This window comes from Pelophylax lessonae (assembly GCF_965119305.1).
Source record: "Pelophylax lessonae genome assembly, chromosome: 2".
In the NCBI taxonomy this organism is placed as follows: Eukaryota; Metazoa; Chordata; class Amphibia; order Anura; family Ranidae; genus Pelophylax; species Pelophylax lessonae.
The window spans coordinates 625043364-625058703 of NC_138769.1; the positions used below are offsets into that span (position 1 = coordinate 625043364).

The 15340-nt window shown below is 44.3% G+C and overlaps 1 protein-coding gene across 3 annotated transcripts in view; it reads right to left on the reverse strand.

Annotated features, from left to right (window-relative positions):
* SPATA13 (spermatogenesis associated 13) overlaps positions 1–15340 on the reverse strand; it is a 131092-nt gene that overhangs the window by 67776 nt on the left and 47976 nt on the right. Inside the window, exon 3 of one of the 3 annotated variants that reach the window (XM_082245531.1) lies at positions 1–45. This exon is cut by the window's left edge and continues 321 nt beyond it. The exons of the other annotated variants lie outside the window; for them this stretch is intronic. Coding sequence (XP_082101657.1) covers positions 1–45 — 45 coding nt within the window. The remainder of the gene's footprint in view (positions 46–15340) is intronic. 3 annotated transcript variants of the gene reach the window in all.

The following is a 15340-nucleotide window of genomic DNA, read 5'->3' on the forward strand; positions in this document are numbered from 1 at the left end:
CTCATCTTGTGATGGAGATTTTGTCCAGGTATCTTTGGTAGTAACCTTTTTAAAGGGCGAATAATTCAGGTGAAGTGACCTGGTGCATGTTAATTTTATTAAAAAACATTTAAATTATTCTCAGATATGGGTCCTCTCAAATATTTAGGAAAAGCATCCTAGTATAAGCACTTCTGTTAAAATTTCTAGTAGGGCTAAAGGTGGAGTCACTGTCAGACTTAGTACAAAGTAGATTTCGCTAAAATCATATAATTCCCAACTTTTTCACATGTATTGTTCCATTATGAAAACTGGTACACCTACTTCCATAAAAGTGCAGCCAGGTCAACCAATAAACACTTTAACAAGTATGAGTATACATGAACATCAAACCCCTGCACATTTTTTTTTTTTTAATAAAAAAAACCCAAACCCCCGATTGTGTATTATCACTCCAGGACTACGCGATGGCTTACCTAGCTTTCAATACTACCTACTAAAAAAGTAACTTTTTTTTACAAACATAAAACCCCTTCATTGACAGGGATAATATGTGCCTTTTGTCAAGGAGAATATGGTCAAAAGTGTTAGCCTGGACTTTTTATTTTTTATTTAAGACTGCTAATAGGGCAATTTGTGGAATTTTACACACAAAATAAACATTTTTAGATTTACTGACTGATAATCTACTAGGCATTGAAAGAAAAACTACTGCATCAGAGTCACTAGCAATCCAACAGGTTGGAAAACGTTATCCAATACTTTTATTTTTCTGTGTCAAAAAGGTAAACCTAGGTATCCGGATGCTTCTGATCACTACCTCAGACAGAAATACAATGATCTATAAATGTGCACTAAAAAGTGGATGTACATGGTGGGAGAAAAGAAGCTTCGATTTAAAATTGCTTAATTAAAAGATTTTCCTATGTAATGCTACTATAACCAAAGAATGGAAGATAAGATATACAGCTTTATAGTCAAATGTTTTTAACGGACCATGATACTCTAATTCATGGATATGCAAACTGTGGCCCTCCAGCTGTTGCAAAACTACAAGTCCCATCATGCCTTTGCCTCTGGGTGTCATGCTTGTGGCTGTCAGAGTCTTGCTATGCCTGATGGGACTTTTAGTTCTGCAACATCTGGGAGGGCCAGAGTTTGCATATCCCTGCTCTATTTGGTAGTCAATGTTGTCAGTCAGTGTTGGGCGCATCCAGTACCTTCATTAGGTGACACCTCATAAATTGAAGGTGCACTACAGTACAGAAGAAAATAAAAAAAATTGCCGTGAGGGTTCACACTAGGAACTCCTACATTTACCAAAATCCCATAGCTAAACTAGATTCTCTGTACTGGGATTTCCCCCTTTGCAAAGTCAGATAGTGTGGTAACACAAAAATTATGCACGCCACTCAGTCTCAACGGTGACCACCTGAAAACATTGGGGTGGATTTACTAAAAGCAAATAGACTGCAAACTTTTGCAAGTGCAGTTGCTCCAGTGATTAGTAAATGAGGGGGAGCTCTGCTGACCCCTATTATCCAATCATGTGCAAGCAAAAATGGGATTTTTGACTTACCGTAAAATCCATTTCTCTTATGTTCACTGACGGATACAGCTCTTGATTCTTCATAACCATTGGGTTATACTGCCCCCTACAGGAGTAGGACAATAGGCAGAAAAAGAATCTGGCTACGCCTATGGGCAGTCCCAGGGGGTATACACCCTCTCTCTGCTATAGGTACTCAGTCTTGTTACAAGCAGTGTCAGAAGAATTACAACTCCACAGTGGGGTGGGTGCGGTGTCCATCAAGGAACATGATGAAACATGAGAAATGGATCTTACGGTAAGTCAAAAATCCCATTTTCTTTTTCGTTCATTGATGGATACAGCTCCTGATCTTCATAACCATTGGGACTTCCCCAAAGCATAGTTAAAACATGAGTGGTGGGAACTGCAAAAAAAATTCCCAAGACTAAACAATAGCCAACTAGGCAACAGGGGCTCAACCAAAACAACTGGAGCCCACCTGAAAATAAAATACACCATCAAAGAGGATTGAGTCCTCTAAAGAGCAGCCTGCAAAACCTTGAACCAAAAGAAGCATCCGCAGATGCCAACACATCCACTTATAGAACTTTATGAACGTGTGCACCCACGACCAGGTGGCCGCCTTGCAAAACTGTGTCACTGACGCCCGAGGACGGAAGGCTCAGGAGGCACCAAGTGCCCGAGTAGAGTGCGTCTTGACAGGGAAAGGAGGAACCTGACAATTGATGGAATAGGCCTGAACCACCGTCTGTCTGATCCATCTGGAAATGGTCAAAGAGGAAGCAGACAACCCTTTCCGAGGCCCATCCGTGAGAACAAATAGAGTCTGATTTCCTAAAAGACTCCGTAGCTGCTAGGTACACCCTATCGCCCAGACCACATGCAAGGCAATTTCCCTCTGATGTTTCGGCCTGGGACACATGGAAGGGAACACAATGTCTTCAGTCAAATGAAAATCAGAGACAACCTTTGGAAGGAACGATGGACAGGGGGCGAAGAACCATCTTATCTCTGTGAATTAGCAAGTAAGGTAAACGACAGGATAACACTGCCAATTCCGACACCCAGAACACAGAGGTGATAGCCACCAAAAAAGCCACCTTCTGAGATAGCGTAAGCAAGGGAATCTCTTGAAGGTTCTCAAAGGAAGGCTTCTGGAGGACCGAAAGCACCAAATTGAGGCCCCAAGGTGGCAACGAAGACCGCACTGGAGGAACCAAATGTCGGACACCCTGAAAAAAGGTACACACCAGGGAGTGTGTGGCCAAGAGTCATAGGAAGAAGACCGCTAAAGCCGACACCTGGCCCTTGATGGTACTCAAGGCCAATTTTTGTTCACCCCCCCCCCTGCTGAAGGCAGGTCAAGATCTGAGCCACCGAGAAGGAGCGAGGATGAACCTCAAGAGACTCACACCACGCAATGTACATCTTCCACGTACAATGATAGATCTTCCTCTTCCTAGAAGTAGATTTCCTAGCTTTTAATAGCGCTGGAATCACTGACTCTGATCAACCTCTATCCATCAGCACCTGGCGTTCAACAGTTAAGTCGTCAAAGCCAGCGACTGTAAAGCAGGGTGGAAGATTGGTTCTTGGGACAGCAGATCCTCCCTGAGAGGAAGCGTCAAAAGGAACGTCGGCGACCAGCTGCACCAGATCGGTGTACCAAGCCCAGCGAGGCCAGTCCGGAGCCACTAAGATGACCAGAAAGCCTTCTGACTCAATCCTGCGTAGAGGTCTTGGCAGAAGCTTGAGAGGAGGGAAGGCGGAAATCAGACAATACTGACCCCACGGGCCACCAGCGCGTCTGTGGCGTCCGTCAGAGGATCCCGTGAGCCACAAACCTCTGCACCTTTCTGTTGAGCCGAGACACCAACAGAGAGACCTTGGGGATGCCCCACTGGAGACAACTGATGAAACCCTGCCGGATGAAGGAACCACTCCTCTTGGTCCAACGCCTGCCGACTGAGGTAATCCGTGCTCCAGTTTCCTACCCCAGGAATGTGTATGGCGGTGAGGGCTGCCCACCTTAGAATGCTGGCTACCTCCAAAGCCGCCAGGACACTTCTTGTGGCCCCTGGGTTATTGACATAAGCCACAGCCATGGTATTGTTTGATGGAATGCGCACTGGACATCCCTGAAGACGATCCGTCCAATGGTCTAGACACACTCAGAGTTCCAGGACATTGATCGGTAGTCTGCACTCTTCCAGTGTCCAGATACCCTGAGCAGAGAGACTGGGGAGTCTTGTCCCATTTGGCCAGAATCTTTATTTGCAGGGACCTCGAATGAAATTGTGCAAATGAAACCACCTCGAAGGTAGACACCATCAGGCCCAGCAACCGCATGCACGTCCAAAGGGATGACAATCTGCTCGACATCAGGAGGCAAATTGCTGATTGCAATTTCTGGAGTTTGTCCAGAGGAAGAAGCACTCTGGCTAAGGCCGAGTCCAGAGTTAGGCCTAGATAGTCCAGCTTTGTGGAGGGAATCAGAGCAGACTTCTGAAAATCCAGAATACAGCCGAACTGACTCCTCAGAATTTGTATAGTTATTTCCAGGTTTTCCTCCAGTGCAGTAGGGGCCTCCGCTCGCAGAAGAAGGTCATCAAAGTAGCCCAGTACTGTGATCCCCCGTTGGCGTAACAATGCTAGCACTGGGGCTAATACTTTTGTGAAGACCCGAGGAGCTGAGGTCTGCGCGCGCTCGCTGGCCAGACTGGGGTGATCACTGGATCCAGATTATTCAGCCCATCGCCCAGTCTGGCAGTTGATTGTAGATTTCACAGGAAAAAACAATAAAGAAAAAAATGATATCTAAAAAGGGAAAAATTTGCCAAGACCAGCAAGGAACTAGGTCCTTACTCCTAGTTCTTAATCTTTGGATTTTTTTTGCTGTTCCCACCACTCATGTTTTACCTAAGCTTTGAGTTGCCCCAATGGTTATGAAGATCAGGAGCGGTTTCCATCAATGAATGAAAGAGAAAATGGGATTTTTGACTTACCATAAAATCCATTTCTCTGATGTTCATTAATGGACACAGCACCCACCCCCCTGTGGAGTTGTAATTCTTCTGACACTGCTTGTAACAAAACTGAGTACCTATAGCAGAGAGAGGGAGTATACCCCCTGGGACTGCCTATATGCATAGCCAAATTATTTTTCTGCCTAGTGTCCTACTCCTGTAGAGGGCAGTATAACCCAATGGTTATGAAGATCAGGAGCTGTGTCCGTCAATTACCAAAAGAGAAAATGCACTTTTTTTTCTCACTTGCACCTGATTCAGTATTCTTTGTAAAGCGAAGCTTTACCTCATTTACGAAGCTCTGGAGCAACTGCACTTGAAGAGTGCAAAGTGTATTTGCCATTTGTAAATCAACCTCAATGTCATACGTCTTCAAAATGTATGCACTCATCACTTAAATCTTTGTCTACGTTAATAGCAATGGCAATACTAGAAGAATAGAAGCTCAGTGGCAAACAAACTCTTTATTAACCTTGCATTGATCTATGTCCTAAAAACAAACAATGGTAGGAATAAAAGAAAAAGAATACAACACAAAAATGCTAATATATAACATTTGACAACATTTTACAAAAGCAAAATGGTTTTCCTACCTCTTTCTCTGTAACGGGTAAGGGGGTCCCACACACACACTGAAACAACAGACAGCTGACTGTCGGCATCCCAACCAGTGAGCATTAAATGCCGTCTAATAGCCAGACATGCGTTTACACAACAAACACAGATTTTCCACGGATTTGCAATATACTGCCTGCTGGTTGTGTTTGCAGGTGAACCTTGTACCTTTCACAAAGCTGCACACCAACGTCAGCTGTTAACTCACCAAATGTCAACTCAAGGGAGAGACTGGCTATAAGGAAAATGAGAATATCAAAAAGTAAACTTTTTACCCGGCTAGCGATTTTGAATATATATATATATATATATATATATATACACATATACACACACACATATATACATATATATATATATATATATATATATATATATATATATATATATATATATATATATATATATATATATATATATACATACACACACACACATATATATTATATACACACACACACACACACACACACACACACACATAATCTCACAGTACACCCCTCACTATTTGTAAATATTTTATTATTTTTTTTATATCTTTTCATGTGACAACACTGAAGAAATTACACTTTGCTTTGCTACAATGTAAAGTAGTGAGTGTACATCTTGTATAACAGTGTAAATTAGCTGTCCCCTCAAAATAACTCAACACACAGCCAATAATGTCTAAACCGCTGGCAACAAAAGTGAGTACACCCCTAAATTAAAATGTCCACATTGGGCCCAATTAGCCCTTTTCCCTCCCCGATGTCATGTGACTCATTAGTGTTACAAGGTCTCCGGTGTGAATGGGGAGCAGGTGTGTTAAATTTGCTCTCACTCTCCCATACTGGTCACTGAAAGTTCAACATGGCACCTCATGGCAAAGAACTCTGAGGATCTGAAAAAAAGAATTGTTGCACTACATAAAGATGGTCTAGGCTATAAGAAGATTGCCAAGACCCTGAAACTGAGCTGCAGCATGGTGGCCAAGACCATACAGCGATTTACCAGGACAGGTTCAACTCAGAACAGGCCTCACCATGGTCGACCAAAGAAGTTGAGTGCATCTGCCCAGCATCATATCCAGAGGTTGTCTTTGGTAAATAGATGTATGAGTGCTGCCAGCATTGCTGCAGAGGTTGAAGGGGTGGGGGGGTCAGTCTGTCAGTGCTCAGACCATACGGCGCACACTGCATCGAATTGGTCTGCATGGCTGTCCTCCCAGAAGGAAGCCTCTTCTAAAGATGATGCACAAGAAAGCCTGCAAACAGTTTGCTGAAGACAAGCAGAGTAAAGACATGGATTACTGGAACCATGTCCTGTGGTCTGATGAGACCAAGATAAACGTATTTGGTTCAGATGGTGTCAGGCGTGTGTGGCGGCAACCAGGTGAGGAGTACAAAGACAAGTGTGTCTTGCTTACAGTCAAGCATGGTGGTGGGAGTGTCATGGTTTGGTGCTGGGTGTCATGCACACAACACTGCATTTTGAACCCTGATCCTCCTCTTCTCAGGTCCCCCTGCCTGTGTTCCTGGTCTGTCCCCCGTCTGAGTGCCCCCACAACAAACTGCTCTGGGGGCATTTGTGCATGCTCACTCCAGCGCCACCTGTGTGTGTCCATAAGACATAACGGGAGTGGCTTGGCTGTGCCCCCTGCTCCCTTCTCACTTGCGGTGACTAAAAAGCAGTAGGAGCCAATTGTTGTAGTGTCTCAGCCAATGAGAAGGGAGAGACCCGGGCGAGCCGATGCTTTAGTGCACATTGCCGGATCGGGATGGGGCTCAGATAAGTAATTTGAGCTGCACACTGAAGGTAAAATACCTTCACTCGTTACAACCACTTTAAGGGAAGAAAATGCATTAAGGTAAAAAAAAACAAAAAAACTTGAGTCTTTAGAACCACTTTAATTTACAGGACTGTATAGAAAAATGTAAAATCTATACAGAATGCATTTTTTTTTTTTGTGACACAATCAGTGTTCTCTTCCCCCACAGTGGTGTAGAGACGGAATTAACTTTCACAATTTCACCTGAGTGATTCACTTATCCAATGCAGCTACAGATGGTAATGACACACCAGAGATTTGTACTGCCTAGACAAGCCACACAGGAACTCTGTAGTTCATTATAATTCACTAGATTACATCACCAGAGATTGAGAATGGCAAGAACAACTGCAAAGTTACCAGCATGACACAACCCCTCAAACCAATAAACACAACAGTGTTACTGGCCAGATCATCAGGTGAAAACAGAGAGAAGAAAAAAAAGACAACTAATGCAGCCAACACATCTAAGGATTCCGAAGGTGCAATAGATTACATTTTTGAGTTTAATATCACTTTATGTATAAGTAGAGAGCTGTCTCACTCGGAGGTCTTAGGGTGCTCTTACACTGTATTTAAAATCTAAGATCTGCATGGTGTTGTCCTGCACAGACTTTGACAACCATCCTCAGCCGTCTGTAGACCTTCATTGATCTATACCAGGGCTCTCCAAACTTTGTAAGCAAAGGGCCAGTTTGCTGTCCTTCAGGCTTTAGGAGGGCTGTTCTTTGGCCAGTGGGAAAAGAAAATGCCCCAGCATTCATGCCCCATCATTGGTCTAAATGGGAGAAATAGTGCCCCATTGTTGAATTTAATGAGAACAATAGTGTCCTAATAATGGTGTCAGTAAGGGGAATGGTGCCCCATCATTGGTGTCAGTTGGTGGAATAGTGCCGCAAGGGCCAGATAAAGGCAAGCAATAGGGCCACAGTTTGCAGACCACTGATTTATACGATCAGTGAAGGTTACCGCAGGGCATACCACACATTCATGGATCTGAGGTTTTGTTTATTTAATGGTCCACTGACCTGACCTCTGCATTAACCTCTGTATAATTGCACCATTGGGGTTGACATACAATATCATTGAGCATTTGGCTTTCTATAGGACCTGTTACCACCAATGCATAGATTGAGAAAATAATTCCTGCATTCTGCAATACTAATGCATTGGCAGGCACCAATCAAGTCAATCCAAATGGCCATTTTTACCAATAATGGAGCAAGTCCAAAGTTCAACAGACCTCGATTTCTACAAAAGTGGAATCTCAGTGCAGAATATAGACTGCATGCAAAGTCATAAAAAGAAAAAATTATGATACCGTGTAACCCTGGCCCATGGCTGGTTTCACAGCACACACTTGTAGAACAAGCCTACCCCAATTGGGTGCCTTAAGGTGTCACTTTACTTACATAAAATAAAAATGTGTGAGCAGGCAGGCTTTTTATTGCAGAAGAGATATATATACTAGATATCCCCTGCAATAAAAAATTCTTACCTCTTACCTGCATGTTTGTAATTTTCTTGACAATGTTCAGGATGAATGAACTCCTGAGATGCACATAAGTAACAATAGACCAGCACAGCCAGTCAATATGACTGAAGATCCCATACCTAAAATGAGACCTGGCAAAGATGGTGGCACCAGTGAGGGAGTTTTCTGAAGTCACAAGTATAGTTCCTGAAAGTCTGTCTTTGCTGCAGTAAATGTGTCTATGGATGGATGGATGGATGAAGATTGCCAGACAAAAGATGGAATATGGATAATACAAGCCATCAAATTGACTCATTGCTGGATTAGTGCACTATAGATGTTCTGTCTATACAGGGCTCCATGACAGTTGGCTGGGAATATTCTACTTTCCCCAAGGTCACAGTCAGTCCAGTCTGCTCATGCAGCACTAATGCTATTGGACATAAATCTGATTTTTGCTCCAGATTTACCCAATAAATGCAATGCAAATTAAATCCTGATGTTCAAAAGTAATTTGCAATGCCATCCCTTCGCATGCACAACATTTGATAGCTCTGCACACAAACTGAAGTGAATTCTCAGATCCCCAAAACCTTCTATACCTTTGATTTTCAGTTGGCATTGTCAAAAAGAGACTGAAACAAGTTTGAAAATGAGAAGTAGAATTGGATTGAATTCTTCTTTTTGCTTTCAAACTTTCATTGGAGGGATACACCTGGCTTATTAATTTTCTACTGCAAATAGTAAAGTGGAACTTTAGAGAGAGGAAAAAAAAATGGACGGGATTTTAATGCAGAAGAGGCATACTGGGGAGATTTACTAAAACTGGAGGGTGCAAAATCTGATGCAGCTGTGCATGATAGCCAATCAGCTTCTAACTTCAGTTTGTTCACGGACTCCGTTTATCTCAGCGGGGGATTGATCTGCCGATCCCCTGCTGAGCAGGAGGATGACAGCTGTTCTCTGCGCTGTGTGCGGAGACACAGCTGTCAGTTCCCCATACATCTCTATGGGGGAATCGGAATGGAACCGTCGGTCCGTTCTCATCCGATCCGCTGGATGGATGGAAAACAGGGTTTCCATCTGTCCAGATTTGACGGATCGCATGTCTCCGCTGACATCCGATGCCCCATAGACATGCATGGGGGGACAATTCAGATCCGCCAAAAAACTGACAGGCGGATCGGAGCGGGCCGCCTGTGTGAAAGAGCCCCTAAGCTCTTTAAAGCAGTTCTTTAGACAAAAGGGGTCCAACCTGGTACTAGCAAGGTGTACCTAATGAAGTGGCCGGTGAGTGTATATGAACAGGTAGATTACACACCCATCAAACAATGAAAAAGTATAAGAGCAGTGCCAGAATGTATAAAAAATATATAAATTATTATTTCAGTCCCAAGGTAGAGTCTCTAAAAGCAGATGAAATAGACTCAATAGAGGTGAGTTTAGCAGTGTTTGGAGTTTGAGCGATTATTTACTTCATTGGCCAGAATTTTTGTAGTGCTAAACGTTGAAGTTCTAAACTTGCCTAGTGTTTATGAGCGTTTACAGGCATTTAACAACGTTGAGCATTTTCTGTGGTCAAATTCCCTCTCCTGAATGTAATTTTAGAGCATTCAGAAAACATCCTCTAAACTTCCCCGCTATTAAACTGCTAAAAACTGCACACATGGACAGATAGGATAACAATATGGGAGTTCAAGGGCAGAAAAAAAAAATGCCTAAACTCACAAAAACGTGCGTTTAACAGCAGCAGTGTGCATGAGGCCTTATGATGTAACCAAGCGCAAAATTGCGCTCAAATGGGACTATAAATCATTTTGGAAAAATTTTCCCTCATTCAACTGTAACTGAGGGCAAAGCGTTTCTGCATGCGTTTTTTTTTTAAGCGTTTCCAAATACGTTTCAGATGCTTTTTTTCTTTTTATTTTTCACTGTACTTGGGGCCTGTTACGTTTTTGATGCAAGTAGATGCGTTCCGGTGCTCTTTACCGCACCCCAGTACAGTTCTGTGCAGGAAAAATGCAACATGTTCTACTTTTTTTCTGGAACCAGAACGTACTGAAGCTGCAAGCACTGGTGTGAACTATGTCATTGAAAACCATGTAACCTACTTTCTATGTTCAAAAAAAAAGCACTGGAACGCGTGCGGTGTGAACTAGCCCTGAAGGAGCTACTTTGTCACCCTAAGGCTGATCGATCCTGATTTGCACGACAAAATTCCCTGTACACCTCTTGCTTTCATACCATGGGGAAGGTATTCTTTAAATCCACAGAGGTGAACTGGGCAGGGCGAATAACAGTGTGTGGGTATAACAAAAAACTTTTAATGGTATAAAAAAATGGAGAAAATACGAGAAATTGTTTATGGTTTACATACACTTTCAAAAGTATCTCCACTTTTGTTGGGGAAAAAAAACAATCCCCTCTGGGTAATTAATGTACATTGCAGGGATTTTAACCTCTTTCCGCTGGCCCTCACATATATGCGGGCTCTCAGTGGGTGGGCTTTAATGCTGAGAGGCTGCATATATGCGGCTCTATGTAAACACAAAACCGCGCTGAGAGCGTGTGCCCTGCGGGCAAGGACCAGAAAGCTCCCAATGTATACTACTCACGATCAGGAGCTTTCAGATCATGTGACCGCTGTTACAGCCAATCACATCAGTCATATGACCGGAATGCCCTTCTGTCTCCCAGCATCTAAAATTTCTTAGGGTCCTTTCACACGGGCTTTCTGCCCGGCAGACTGCGCCGATCCCCGCTGAGCAGGCAGATGACAGCGCCGTCACCGCTTACTTTACAGAGACAGACCTGTCAGATCCCCGCTCTTCTCTATGGGAGATCGGATGAAAACGGACCACCTGTCCATTTTCATCTGATCCTCCAGACGGATGGGGAATAGGGTTTCCATCAGTGGCGGCTGGTGCATTGGGGGCGCAGAGGCACCGCCCCCCTATCCATGCTTCCGGCCCCCTAATCTACATGTGGGGCGCCGGATGCATGTACTTCAATGGGGCTTTTTTTTTTTTTTTAGCCATGTGATTAGAGGCAGAGGCTCTAATAGACTTAAAAAAAAAAAAAAAAAGGTGGGCTTGGGGCGCAGAGCACTGCGTCCTGGGCCCACTCAGTTGTGTGACAATAGCGAATGAAAATTCGCTATTGTCACATGGATCCTCCTCCTGACCAGTCAGGAAGCGGGTCCTGAGACCTGTTTTCCGATTGGCCGAAAGGAGAAGCCATGCCATTGGGCATGGAGGAGGAGGGAGGAGACGCAGAAGACAGGGAAGAAACTGCCGCCTGCTGCTGCAGATGGGTGAGTGAGTCGGGGGTCCTGTACTGTCATGCTGTGGTCCGGGGTGTGCGGCCTGTTGTGGTCTGGTGGTGGGGGGGGGGTGTTTGGTGCGGTTCGTCTGCCCCCCCCCCCTCCCCGGTCCATGGAGCACCAGCCGCCACTGGTTTCCATCGTTTCTGGATGGAAGGTGCATGGAGTGTCCGATCAGGTCCGCCTGACAAACTAACTGGCGGACTTGATTTGAAAGCTCGTGTGAAAGGATCCTTAAAAAGGCAAAGAGGAGGCAGTGAGAAGGGTAGAACAAGAAAGTAGCTGTGAAGAAATAGTCTAGTTCATAACAATCAGCTGATGAGAGTGCTCTGTGTTCTAATGAAAAAAAGTTAGTGTCTTTATTCCTTGAAGTGCCGGTTCACACTATAGCGTGTGCGGCGATCGCATGTAATATCGGAGCGCACTGCTCCTTCATTACATGCGATCGGATGTGCAGTGCGAATTCAGCCATACACTTTGTATGGCTAAATTCGCACTGCATCCGCACAAAAGTCACACATTACCCTTTTTTTCAGCCGCATCAGGATCGGATCGCACAGTGGTTCACACTTGTGCGATCCGATCCTGTACGAACCGTCAGATCGCACTGCGATATGCGATCAAACGGGGGGTGTCGTTAACATTTAATTGACACCCCCTGCGTATCGCATATGGCAGTGTGAACTGCCAGATGTGCGTTTGCGATGCGGGAACAGGCTGCGAATTCGCAGCCTTCCTGCATCGCACAAGTGTGACCCGGCACTGAAAGTAATTAACCCTTAGCTTGTATCCCACCAAAACATTTTTATGACAGGGGATGCCTAAAATCTGAAGTGTTATTTTCTGTGAAAATCAGGAAGCCAATCACAAAAGCAGGAAATTACCTAATTGAAGGCGCAACGCTATCAGGCTGCCATACTGCATTCCATTTTACAGAAAATGACAGCGGCCGTAGATTGAAAAATAAAAAAAAAAAAAATAAATGTAAGAATAATAAATTACAACACAGCTTGTGTAGCAATTGTATATGCTAGATTATTATTATTTTTTTATATGCTATTTTTTTCGCATGAAATTGGAGTTGCCCTTTAATGTAGTTATATAATGACACTTCTGGGGAGTATAGGGGAAAAAAAACAAAAAAAAAAAAACAGAAATGAAAGTAAAAAACGCCATAATATAGGCACAATATCAACATAGACTTTGCCATTTAGTTACAGTAAATAAAAGAACAATGTAATCACCCCCTCCCATAGATTACCTCCTAGTTAATATTTAAGGTATATATACAATTAAGTAAATGTATATAACTTGGCAAAAGTTCACCCATATCTTGTAGACATACATTGCACGCTACTTTTCCCTAATTGATAGACCCTTCATGCTGGGCAGGGATAGGGGTGAGGTTAGCCAGGAGTGTGGTCTCTGCCATCTGTTTGTATTACTCTTCCTCCTGGTGTTAGATTAATGCTAAACTGGCCTTAGACACAAGATGAACACCGCCTCATCAGACATAGCCAGGTCCCTACTGCCCCTCACCCTTCACTGTGGTATAAGCTTGCCCCCGATGCATGTCAGCTTGCTTCAGAAAATCTGTCATTGGGTCACCAGGTTGTAGGTCTTGAAGATCCTGAACATTATTTTTTGTTGTGCTCCTTTCTTTAAATTTTCCTACAAACTCCTCTGGCACCCGTGCTGATATAGGACAATAGCAACACCTACATTACCATGTCCGTATGGGTGGCCAAGACCTCGCCAGGATGGGTGGCCAAGAGCTCGCCAGTATGGGTGGCCAAGAGCTCACCAGTATGGGTGGCCAAGACCTCGCCAGTGCATTTTCTTTCTAGCCTTAGTGACTTGTTGCAAGCCACTTCACCCTACCTGGAGAAACGGGAGCAGAAATGCCCGTAACTATACATTAAATATAGAAGGTAAATTAATATGGCAAGGGACTGCTCAATACAAGAGCAAATAATAACAAATAAATTGTAGATATAGCAAGTGGCTTACACTTTTTAACCTCTTAGAGCTGGTGCCTCCCGGCCCTTTAATAGGTTTATGGTGACAACGGGAGGCAGGGCGCGGCTTAAGCTCACGTGACCGCTGTGATTGGCTGAGTGGTCCGAAAAAAAGTGTGCAGCGCGAGCGCTCTCGGCACAAGTATATTGGCAGCAATTCACGCAAACATGCGGCCCCTCTGCGCTAAGGACCAGGCGCAGATAGGTCGCATATTAATGGAATGTACAGTGCTTTTGTACATATTTTACATATACATATAAACGTCCTGTGGGCATGGAGCCTATGGCCAGGGCCCAAAAAAAAAAAAAAAAAAGGGCCTTATACAGCAGCATTCAGAGCCGTAATCCTGAAAGCCCAAGTCCGTGTTTAGGGACAAGTATTCTGGCATTGTTTATGCTGTACGCATGCAAACATTTGTGTTAATGTTTGTATGCCTATAGCGTTCAGTGCAAATGCACTCTATTGGAGCCACCTGCCTCCTAGCAACGAAGCATGCTAGGTGAAAGGAGCCTCCAGCTGCTAAACGTCCTTTGTTTCTAGGAGGCAGGCGGCATCATTTGCTGCAGTCACTACAGATATCTGCGGTGCAATCACTGTGGTAAAAGTGTCTACTGATTACTAATTTTTCACGTTTACATGCCGGCCCCAATAAAGGAGTCATTCATTTAGTGGAGCCAGTCATTCTGCGCATACACAGCCTCCAATAAATATTTTATTCATTCAGGGCCAACATAAAAGCGTCAACTATGTGTAATCAGAAAAGGGGCCGAGCCAGCATTGGATATTGCTGGAGATGGCTGGTGGGAAGACTGTTTTGTCTATAACTGGCTGGTTTGAGGTGCAAGGGGGCCCTTAGGGGGTGGAGCCATAGGTGCGCAAAGCCTATTGCATTAGGGTGTGCACCCCAAAGCTTTAACACATATGCCTTTCTCTGCAGCCTCAGCTGCACTGGACACTGCACAGTGAATGAATAGGTAGTGATATTTGCTGAATGACTTCCTGTTCATTCACAAACAGAAGCATAGGAAATACAGTTTAATATGCTTCAGTTATGAATGAACACAGTGAGGGGGTGAGTTCACTGTGTTAATTTGGAAAAAGAAGGGACCGGTAAATTACATTTACTAGCCCCTTCCCTACTCTTTATTCTGAAACATCCCCGTAGCAGAGGAGAGGAAGGAAGTCAGCAGCACTGTGGGGGGAGGTGCAACACGAGGAGAAGCCTGGCAAGGAGGGGGAATCAGCACCGCACATAGGGATTAGGGTGGCTCAGACCCACCCCCTGTGCACGCCTATGGGTGGAGCTGCCATAGCTTAGTGTTGGAGTTTCCCATCAGGTCCACAGTGACGGGCAGTGGATGGAGTCGTGTCTGCCGATGTACAATCTGACATGGCCTGGGCCAAACCAACCAGACACTGGCAGAAACCGCTCCTCCCATCTGCTGTCAGAACAGACCTGATGGGGAACGGATTGCCACAAAAACGGTTGGAGCATAATTCCTCCCACATTGAGTCACCTAGCATCCTAGCAACCAATAGTACACTT